The 11,779-nt window shown below is 41.8% G+C and overlaps 1 protein-coding gene across 1 annotated transcript; it reads left to right on the forward strand.

Moving 5' to 3' along the window:
• Positions 1–5,634: 5,634 nt before the first annotated feature.
• Positions 5,635–7,246, forward strand: LOC118356552 (DDB1- and CUL4-associated factor 12-like protein 2). The gene has a single exon (XM_035725684.1). The coding sequence runs from the start codon at positions 5,635–5,637 to the stop codon at positions 7,024–7,026; it is 1,392 nt and encodes a 463-aa protein (XP_035581577.1). The 3' UTR covers positions 7,027–7,246.
• Positions 7,247–11,779: the final 4,533 nt, after the last annotated feature.

The following is an 11,779-nucleotide window of genomic DNA, read 5'->3' on the forward strand; positions in this document are numbered from 1 at the left end:
TGGAATGAGAGATGCCAAGTAGAGAGAGTCGCACCTCACATATTTTCCTGCTCTCTAACCCTCAAATGTTCTAGTGATCTCAGCCAAATCAAAATAATTCAACATATCTTAACTTTATCCCAACAGTTCTCAGCAGTTGGTTCAAATTTTTGGCTGAGTTGTACATTTAGCATTTTATAACTATATTCTACCTTAAAAATAAAAGCAGTACTTCTTAATCTTCAAAGAAATAAAACAAGAGCCTCACTATATCACTTGTTTTTATAAGCAAAAACTCAACACAGAGTACATACTATAGGCTGTGCTTTGCCTTGGGAAACAAGCCAAGATACATTTCAATCTCAGCTCTTTCATCTCCTAGCTGTATAAATTTGCTGAGTTGTCTTTAACTTGATATACCTTCACTTCCTAATAATGTTCAATGGGAGAAATAATACTTGCTTCCAGTTGTTGTGGTAGGTATTAAATAAAATAATTTATGTAAATCACTTAGCATAGTACTTGTCTTATTAATAAGCACTCAATAAACAACAGTCCTCTAGACCACATCTCCAAAGCAGTGAATACAAAACAATCCACTAAAGTACCAAAGAACATATTATTTAATTTGTATATTACTTTATTTAAAAAATATATACATACATAAATACATATATAAAATTTCAAATCAATGTAAACATGTAATTATGTCATATTCACTGAATTTTGGAAGGTATTTTAATTTTTTTTCCCTTTTTGCTTGCCTCATCCCTATCTCTTTCTCTCTTTCCCCCATATCATCTCCCTTTCTCCACAATACACAAATATATTCTAGGTATTCCATGTTAGAATACTGGTATACATCTGCATTATATTAATTTATTAAATCTCTTTTTTGTTCTCAAGAATGTTTAAAGGATATGGGTATAGTAGAATCAAGTATACCTGCTTGGATTTTTTTTTTTTTTTTAATTTGTGAAGTAGAGTCTTCTGCCTATTCTTGTATGTTCTATGAGATTGTGAGGCCACTTTTAAATGCCTCATTTGTACTTAATAAAAGGCAGCCAGACAATATGTTAACCTCAACCATTTAACCTATATGGTTAGAAATGTGTCTGATCATGCTCTGCCTAAAGAATCATGATTCTAGCACATCACTGAGATTATTACATTGCAGCTTCCTTAGGTATACTTATAGGGTGGCTGTAATGCTCAATGTGCTCTTTCTACTCAGCTCTATTATGTGCCTGGCAGTTGTGTATGGTGGAGGGAGTGATGCCAAGGAGAGTGGCACCTCACTACATTTTTCCTCTCTCTAACCTTCAAATGGCCTAATGGCTTCTGCCAAGTCAAAAGGCAAGGCCTCACAATTAGAGGCAGAGTCCAATGTTAATGTTAAACCTATTGACAAAGAATACTTATGTTTTTTTTCTTTTTTAAATATTCTATCTTGACAACTTTTCAATGTCTATATATGTTTCATGGTTTCTTTCTTAATGATTTTTAGATTAATTTTTTATTTTGAGATAATTATAGATTCACATGCAATGGTAAAAAATAATGCAGAGAGATCCAGTGTACACTTTACCAAGTTTCCTCCAATAACAACAACAACAAAACAACTGTAGTAAAATATCAAGAATAAAATATTGGCATTGATAAAGTCCAGATACAGAAAATTTCCATCACTACAGTGATACCTACTGTTTCTCTTTTATTGCCACACCCACTTTCCTCCTACTCTTCTTCCCATATTTAACTCCTGTCAGTCATTAGTCTATGTCATTTCAAAAATGTTATATAAATGGAAGTATATCCTAGGTAGCCTTTTGATATTGGCTTTTTACGTTCAATATAATTCCCTCAAGACTCATTCAATTTGGAGCATGTATCAATAGTGTGTTCCCTTTTTATTGTTGAGTACTGTCCATGGTATGGATGTACCACAGTTTAACTATTCATCTGTTGAAGGACATCTAGATTGTTTCCAGATTTTGGCCATTGCAAATTAAGCTGTAATAAATAGCCATGTACAGGATTTTGTATGAACATATGTTTTAATTTCTCTAGGACAAATGCCCAGGAGTGCAATTGTGTGGTTGTATGGTAAGTATATTTTCACATTTTAATTTATTTTTAAAAAGGGAGGGAGGAAGGGTGAAGCAGAGGGAGAGGGAGTGAGAGAATCTTAAGCAGGCTCTGTGTCCAGCACAGAGCCCAACATGGGGCTCGATCTTACAACCCTGAGATCATGAGCAGAGACAAAATCAAGAGTTAGACACTTAACCAAATGAGCCACCCAGGTGCCCCCAGGTTATTTTTTGTTTGCTTGTTTGTTTGTTTGTTTTAGTCATAAGAGTGAGGACCTGGAAGGAATAGGGATGTTCTATCTTTTCCAAAACTGGAAGTCTCCCTTCCTGTATCTCTGTGATATTTTGGACAGTTATAACACCCATCCTCCATTACTGCAGACATAAGGGCATTGCATTATGACTTGGGGAATGATACTAGGTGTGTTAAGAGTTTGCCTCTCTATCTGTGGTACCATACCCCCCAGAGCATAACAAAACCCTTTCCTTGTTCTTGTGAATCCTGGGTAATGGGTATTATCTTCTTTCATGAAACATGGGAAGAAGATACAGCACATTTCTTTTTTTTTTCTAAACCAGTTTGTATATGAGTCTAAATTGCTGAAAGTCTAATATCAGTAATTTCAAGGGTTATCCTTTTTATGGGATATTACTAGATTTTGATGCTTACTTGGTCCCAGGGGGAAAATGGGTATATTCCTTAGTTCTTTCTGTTTGCTGTGGATACTCCCATTGTTCATTCTATTACAGAATGACATCAGGATGACCTAAATTGGTCCTTGCTAGTCTGGCTACTGTGTCAGAAGAGCTACAGTTTCCCCTTTCAGCAAGCCTTGCCAGTGATCACAGGTTGAATTCCAAAATCTCTCACAGCTGCTCTTAGGGTCTTTACCTGTGGAGTCCAACTTCCACAGATGTCCACAGCCATATTTTACCACTTTAGGTGGTGTAAAGATCTTTTTAAAAATTTCTGTCACTAGCAGAACCTTTCATTCAACCCCTGACATATCTCTTGAGAAGTGATTAAGAACATGGAATATGAATTCGGACTACTTGGGTTAAAATCCTGCATCCATCACTTACTAATTCATTGACTTACTAAATCATAACCCCTGCAAGCCTCCTTTTCCTTATCTACAAAATCTACCACTATTATAATAGTGGATTAAACGAGATGATATTTTTAAATTGCTTCAACAATACTTGTTAATGTAATAGCATATCCTAGGTACAACAGGTTGATAGTAAAATATAAGTTCTATACACTTAATAGGTAAAATTTCTCTGTTTAGGCCACCTTCTGCTTTGGTCTCAAACTGATCATAGCCACTTTAATTGCTAAGGCTTTCACAATAATCGCCCAGGGGATAGGGGTCTATTTTCAGGGTAGCCCTGAAATACACTGAAGATGTTAATCTCCTACCTGTAACACACCCTGTCCTGACCTGGGTGAAAACAGTCTAGACCACTGTTTCTCAAACAGTGGTTCACAGACCATCTGAATCAAATCTTTTAGGATAGGGTCAAGGCATGTGCATACTTATTAAGCTGCCCCCATGATTTGAATGTACACTAAAGTTTGTGAACCTCTTCTCTACATTCTCCATGCCTTGTCATATATGGTTGCTTCTTTCTGAAATGTCCATTCCCCTATGCCTACCTGTGGAAACAAAATGTAGCCTCCTCCATGAAGCCCTCTCTAATTCCCTGTTCACTACCTATAGCGGTTGCAATCTCTTTGGTTGCTATGGGCTGAATGAGATGGGGAGGTATCAGAACTGGGATGCTGGAGAGTGCTGGGGAGCACTGGAATGTAACACCTGGACTGGAGTGATGGGTTTGTACTTGGAAGTTGGGCAATAATATTGAAGTGATATTGCAAACACAGTCAAGGGAAGGCGGGAGAAAAGTCAGTAAACAGGACAGGGGGAGTAGGGAGGAAGCAGCAACGAAGTGGTTCCCAAGGGTTTCCCTGATTTGTCAGAAAAGTAAATGCATCTTCCCACGCACCCATCATATATGTTTTTTGTCAGGAGAGGGTGTGTGTGTACAAAGTTGGTATTAACCAGTAGCCTCACAGAGCCAGGTATCACTGTGTAACTGTTTGTCTGGGTAAGAGCCTGCCACCAGGCTGCTCTGAATGTTCTGAAGCCACAGACCAGGGTATGAAACTTCCAACTCCTGAGACTAAGCCAGTGCTCTGAACCTTTACACTCTCTCATCAATGTGTCTCTGTGGCTGCCTCCTTCCAAAATTTCTTTATCTCCATCTCTGTGATAATCTTGCCCGTTCCGGGGCGCCTGGGTGGCTCAGTTGGTTGAGCGACTGCCTTCGGCTCAGGTCATGATCCTGGAGTCCTGGGATCGAGTCCCGCATCGGGCTCCCCGTTCTGTGGGGGTCTGCTTCTCCCCCTGAACCTCCCCCCTCTCATGCTCTCTCTCTATCTCATTCTCTCTCTCAAATAAATAAATAAAATCTTTAAAAAAAAAAAAATCTTGCCCGTCCCTCAGGACTCCTCTTCAGGTCCCAGTGGACTATGCCCAGGCACCTGAGCCTGAGGGACTGAGAGCGGGAACAGAACCAAGGAGTAAGGAAGAAGGTGTTTTACCCCTTGACTCTTCCTTTCCACCTCCTTGGGCTCTAGGGTACAATGGAAGCCAAAACCTCCAAGGAACTTCTCCCTTGTCAGCATGGCCTGTCATGTTCCCAACGCTATGCCTAAGGGGTCCCCGCCATCACGCCCGCCAGAAAGTGGGGCCCCCAGAGACCTGCATTTGGAATGCACCCCTCAAGGCACTGCAGTGCGGGAGCTCAAAGACTTCAATTTTTTGGTAAATATATATAGTGACAACTGTTTAAGATAACTGCAGAGAGGCTGAAAGAAGAGCGGCTGCAGAACGAACCTAAGAAGAGGGTCCCCCTGTAGCTGCCAAACACTCCCTTTCCCCCACTAAATTCAATGTCCTATCTCAGCCAAGTATCTCCCAGGATTGCAGCAAGTGCACATTTGTTTCTTCGTGCAGACAACTGTCCTGGTTCTTTCTAGCCTCGTGGTAGACTATATTTTAGATTTCATATTTTAAGTAGGGATTTTAAGAAGGCTGGTTGGCCGCTGTGCTGAGAGCGGCGAAATATTCTGTGTCACTTAGTGGAAGTCCAGGACAGGAGCACATGGCCAGCTTGGGGATCCTGGAGCGCAGGCCCTCCGTTTATCCCGGCCCCAGTGGTCCATCCCACCTCCCCAGCTTGGCGAGCGCTCCCTCCCACCGCGCTTGCTTGCTTCTTGCCCACGCCTTCCGCTGCCTCCGCCCCCTCACCCTGGGGCCCCCAGCTTAGTCCTGGCCCTGAGCTCACTTAGCTTTGGCCCTGCCTCTGCCCCCGCACTACGACTACGACCCCGTTTCACTTCCCTTCGCCTGCTGCCCTCGCCTTCTTCGCCGCCGCCGCGTCCCTTCTTGGTAGGCTCCACGCCCGCCTCCTGGCCCCTGAGAGCCCGCGGTTCCAGCTGCCGTCAGGGCCAACACGGATGCCAAGCGCCGCCGCGGCCGCTCGCCCGCCGCCCACCATGGCCCCGCAGCAAACAGGTAGCAGGAAGCGGAAAGCGCCGGCGATCGAGGCGGGCGCCGCGAGCTCGTCGTCTCAGGGCTTGGCGGCGGCGGACGCAGAGGGGCCGCTGCTGCCCAAGAAACAGAAGCGGCCGGCGACGCGGCGCTCGCTGGTGCACTACCTGAAGGGCCGCGAGGTGGGCGCGTGGGGCGGCTCCGGGCTCTCGGGCTCCAAGGGCGAGCTGCGGGGCTATGCGGTGCAGAAGCTGCCCGAGCTGTTGAGGGAGCGCGAGCTGGCCCTGGGCACCCTCAACAAGGTGTTCGCGTCGCAGTGGCTGAACGCCAGGCAGGTGGTGTGTGGCACCAAGTGTAACACCCTCTTCGTGGTGGATGTGCACTCGGGCCAGATCACGCGCATCCCCCTGATGCGCGACCGGGGGCCCTGGTTGGCCCGGGCCCAGCCAACTTGCGGCATCCACGCCATCGAGCTGAATCCCTCCAAGACCCTTCTGGCCACTGGGGGTGAGAACCCCAACAGCCTGGCCGTCTACCAGCTGCCCACCCTGGACCCCGTGTGCCTGGGCGACCGCCATGGCCACAAGGACTGGATCTTCACCATCGCCTGGATGAGTGACACAGTGGCTGTGAGCGGTTCCCGCGACGGCACAGTGGCGCTGTGGCGGATGGATCCCGACATGTTCAGCGGCAGCATCGCCTGGCACAGTGACGCGGGTCTCCCTGTGTACGCCCACATCCGTCCGAGGGACATGGAGACCATCCCCAGGTCTAGCACCAGCCCCAGTAACCGCAAGGTGCGGGCTCTGGCCTTCAGCGGCAAGAACCAGGAGCTGGGAGCGGTGTCCCTGGACGGCTACTTCCACCTGTGGAAAGCCCGGAGCACTCTGTCCAGGCTGCTCTCCATCAGGCTGCCCTACTGCCGAGAGAACGTGTGCCTGACCTACTGTGATGAGTTGTCCCTGTACGCGGTGGGCTCCCAGTCCCATGTCTCCTTCTTAGATCCGCGCCAACGTCAGCAGAATATCCGGCCCCTGTGCTCCCGAGAGGGCGGCACGGGTGTGCGCTCGCTGAGTTTCTACCAGCATATCATCACCGTGGGCACGGGCCATGGCTCCCTGCTCTTCTATGACATCCGCGCCCAGAAGTTCCTGGAGGAGAGGGCCTCAGCCAGCCCGGACTCCTCTCCTGGGCCCTCAGGAAGGAAGCTCAAGCTCACCTGTGGCAGGGGCTGGCTCAACCACGATGACCTGTGGGTGAACTACTTCGGTGGGATCGGCGAGTTCCCCAACGCTCTCTACACCCACTGCTACAACTGGCCTGAGATGAAGCTCTTCGTGGCTGGGGGACCTCTCCCTTCAGGCCTCCATGGGAACTACGCAGGCCTCTGGAGCTAAGGATGGCTCCTGTGTTCTCAAAGTGCCCAGATTTACCTTCCAGTCCCCTCTCACTTTCCTTCCTCACGCTGTGTTTCTGCTTTTTAACTCAGTGTGACGCTTGTCTTCCAGGTGGAAAGTGCCCAACTTACCTGTCTATAGTGTATGTGAGAGAGAGAGAGTGAAAGAAAGAAGAGAGAGGTACCCTTCAGGCAATCAAAACTTGGCGTTAATATTTTTTTAGAGAGCACAAGCAGGGGGAGCGGCAGACAGAGGAAGAAGCAGGCTCCCCGCTGAGCAAGGAGCCCTGATGCTGGACTGGATCCCAGGACCCTGGGATCATGACCTGCGTAGAAGGCAGCCGCTTAACCAACTGAGCCACCCAGGTGTCCCTCCAAACCATCTTTTGAATTCATATTACAAAGAGTTTTAGCTAACTCTTACTTGTCTTCTTTGAGTTATATATTCTCTTTTTAATTCTATGCAGTCATGGTTTTAGAATTTTGTATATTTTCTTTATCCTGTTTTTTTTTCGTTAGCAGTATTGCAATAATATTGTGTTTAGTTATTTTCATTGCAGGTAGATGGCATATTAAAATCATGCTTAAAAACAGGGTTTGTACCTCTGTTCTGGAAAGTTAGCCATAGTTTTATAGACCATTGTTCCAACTGGAAAATACATTCCAAGTTCTAGATTACCAAATTTAGAAACATTCCATTTGCAAATTGTAATCTTAGATATTTATAGTTTCTAAGTTGTTGGTGCTAAACATACTTTTTTAAAAAGTATTTCTCTTTGAAAAAAAGTTGTCATAGAATCTTGTTTTGTACCAAAATTCCAATTTGTCAGAACACTTTAGGAATGCAAGGGTTCTGTTGGTTGAATGTTCAGAATTAATCTGAAAACCTAATTGATCTTTTTCTCCTTCAATCCTTATTTAAGTTTTAATGACCTGCTGTTAAATAAATAAATGAATGTGTATTTTTCACTTCTTGCCTTAGTACTATCAAAATTTGTGAACATATTTGAATGTTTGTTGTTTATGGAACTTGCACAGAATTTCAGTGCCATATTTCAAAGCAGGGATTCTAAGTATAAAAATGCAGAATGTATGGCAGGCAGGGCAGAATGTATAGTGATCCAGGATATAGACTGGATATTTTGCTGTTGCTGTTTTTAATACCAAATATTATATTTCAGCATACTTTAAATTTTCTAATTCTGCTTAACAGTTAAGTCACAAGAAAAAAACTGCGAAGGACAAAAATAATCCCAGTCCCTACTCCTGAAAATGATGCTTAATTTGTAAAGTCCAAATTAGTAAGATTTTATTTTGTGAATTTCAAAGATTCTTACCTAAAGTAGAATAAATATGTTGTTAAAAAGTACTGATGTTATAGCCCTCAGTGTAATAATATGCAATTATCAGGGACACTGGAATTTTGTTTCAAGAAGATGGTCTGGAGATTAAAATAAATGGGATTAGGTTGAAGAGCATTTTGGGGCTCAGATAAATACAAATCATGGATTGTTAAGAAAACATTGTATTTCTCCATATATGAAAATATTGGAAATGAGAAGGGAGACTGACCCTTCCTCAAAAATGGCCAGATTATGCTGACCTTGGATTAGTATTGTGGCATGTCTGTTTTTCCTTAAATATTTTGGAACTCAGGTGCTGCCTTAGTGTCCATTCACTACATGCTGTTCAGTTGCAAATCTGAACCAACAGTACTAAAAATGAATTAAGAAATACAGAAAAAATAAGCTTTTGTTTACAGAGATTGTTTTAGAAGGTCTATATAGTTGTTGTTACATAGTAGTAAATTGTATTTGTGTGCATGTATGTGTCTCCAACTCAGTCATAACTGGAGAGTAGAGAATATAATTGTCATCTTTGTATTCTCTCATTTCTCCACTAATGCCTAGCAAATCAAAGGCAGTAAGTAAATATTTACTGAATGAATGTATTTGCCTCTGGAAACTTAAAGTTCAAAGCTATGAAAATAAATGCATAAACACATAAATAAAAGCTTACTTTTAAATAGTATGGGATCTTGTTTTGTTTTCCTCGCTTTGTTCTTTGCCCTAATTCATGTCCCAGTCAGGCTCTGGGGCTTATCCATTTTTCACCTGCAAATACTTAGATTTGAAGGTTTCTTTAAAATATTTTATGTTTTTTTCAGAAATTAGTTTTGAAAGACCTTTTTTTTTGTAGGAGTTTGTTTTCTTACCTAAAAATAGTTATTTGCTAAAAACCTCTTTAAATATTACTTGAGAACTTCACTGAAGTATTCACTGCCTGTCTTGTTGTGGGATATAGGGTATTTTTATAGTATTTTGTCATTATTTGGGGACATTGGAAGAACATCTTCAGAGGAAATGACAGTTTTACATGAGGTGGGGTTTTAAAGAAGAATTAGAAGAAATATCTCTGATTTGTTCTTAGGCTTACCCCTTAACTTCATCACTGACTCACTCTTAACTTTCTCATAAGTTAGGGTATATATTTTTGATGCTGAATCACATGGCTTGTCTTTTAAAAACACTAAATAGCTTTATTATGTATGTATTTATATTTTGTAGAAGTTTAATTATTTTGAAATATTTCCTACTTCAGGGACAAAGTGTTCTACAGAAGTACAATTAATTATGTAGCTTGTGAATGAAATAATTGAAAAAGTAACACTCCTGGAAACCCATAAAGGTAGTTCACTTAAAAATACACAAGGGGATACATATTGTTATGTACAAGTTACCTATTATGGTTGCCTAAAACCTTTGCATTATAGATTCTTTTAACTATTCATTAAAAATGTTAGTTCCAGGGATGCCTGGATGGCTCAGTCGGTTAAGCATCTGCCTTCAGCTCAGGTCGTGATCCCAGGGTCCTGGGATGGAGTCCCGCATTGGGTTCCTTGCTCAGCGTGGAAGCTGCTTCTCCCTCTGCCTGCCACTCCCCCTGCTTGTGTGTGCTTTCTTTTGCTTTCTCTCTCTGATAAATAAATAAAATCTTAAAAAAATGTTAGTTTTATTTATCTAACTACATATTCACATATATCTCCCTAAAGATATTTCTGATGTGAAAATTTATGTTCTTCCCCTTTACTCTTTGGATGAGTTAATTTCTAATTTTTTTTTTTTTAGGAAGAGGAGTAAGAAATGACTAATCAAGGATATCCAGTGAAATAAATTGAGTACTCTTGAAAAAATTCATCTGTTAAATATACTCTAGCATTAATGATAAACAAAATTGGATTCTCCAGAGGTTGATTATTTTTCCAGCTGAACTCAGTGTTGAACAAGTTGTCAAAAATTTTCCATTAATTACTAATTTAGAGTGATTTAGAAAGTAATTCACAAAGCTGTTTTACTGACAGCTTCCTAATCTCTGCAAGTCTTAGGTAACCTGGCTACATTAAACATGTCATTATGTGAACTGCTCAGGGATGCTGTTCAGTGAGAATGACATGTGCTAATGTGAAAGATAGGCTGCATAGGCCACAGGTGTTTGCTTTAAGAGATGTTATTTTAAGATCTACTGAAATTGCTGCCTAAAACGATTTCCTACTATTGGCCTGCTGCAAACCCAGAGACACCTACCATTGAAGTGTGGCATCAACAAAAGGGCAATGGGGTTACAGGAGGTTGTGATGAAACAGGCTAATCTTTAGGAAGAAGGGGTTTTAACTGCTAGATGTTTTTTTTGCACAGGCAATGGTCTTTGCTTCATAGGCCCTCCCTCACCTTTTTATTTTCTTCTTAACTCTATAACATGCCAGGGTAGTATACATTTAACTTCCTCATATTTCCATAGTGAATGTTTTTGTTATTATCTTAATATAGCATTTATCGGATTGTAATGCAGTTAACTATATGAGCATCTTGCTACCCACCCCCCATTTGAATGTGAATTCTGTGGTCCCAACACTTAGCACGATAGGCTACACATACATGGCACTGGGAAATCCAGAGCAATGAGTAATACAATAATTTCTTGGCATCAATTATTTTATCAGATTAGTTGACCAGAACATTTGCAAACATAATAAGGATCAGGTTGATGGATGAAGAACATCTTGAAACAGGCCCCATGGTAGTGATCATGGCAATTCATAGCATGGAATAATCTGGTTGGGCAGCAGAAATTTTGATTACTTAAGAGTTTCATAGAGGGCTCTTGGTTCTGGTCCATCAAGATAAAATGGAATAAATATTTTAGAATCATAAAAACCTGAGTTTGAATCCTATTCTATTATTTTTTACTGAATAACCATGGGTGTGTTGCTTAACTTCTCTAAACCTGACCTTATATTACTAATTGTGCAATCCCCAGAATGTAGCATGCTAATACATATAAGCATTCTACTAATATTAGTTCCTTTTCTCTCTAGATCCCCACTAATTCTGTTAAAGGATATGTGTAATTTTTTATTTAATTATTACAGTTTTACAAGGAAATTTTTATGTGCATTGTGGGAACTGGTACATATAAAAAAGCAAAATATAAGAAAACAAAAATCGCCTCATTTCCATCAGCCAGAGATTACTACTATTTAACAACTCAGTGTATAACTTTCCAGATTTTTTCTTTTCTTTTTTTAAAGATATTTATTTATTTGAGAAAGAGAGAGAGTGTGCACAAAGGGAGAGTGAAAAGGAGAAACAAACTCCCTGTTGAGCAGAGAGCCTGACATGGGACTCCATACCAGGACCCTGAGATCATGACCCAAGCCGAAGGCAGACGCTTAACCGACTGAGCCACCCAGGCGC

Source organism: Zalophus californianus, chromosome X (genome assembly GCF_009762305.2).
Source record: "Zalophus californianus isolate mZalCal1 chromosome X, mZalCal1.pri.v2, whole genome shotgun sequence".
Classification (NCBI taxonomy): domain Eukaryota; kingdom Metazoa; phylum Chordata; class Mammalia; order Carnivora; family Otariidae; genus Zalophus; species Zalophus californianus.

Bases quoted from the DNA above. Each gene is read 5' to 3' on its own strand.
- LOC118356552 (XM_035725684.1), top strand. From the start codon at position 5,635: ATGGCCCCGCAGCAAACAGGTAGCAGGAAGCGGAAAGCGCCGGCGATC.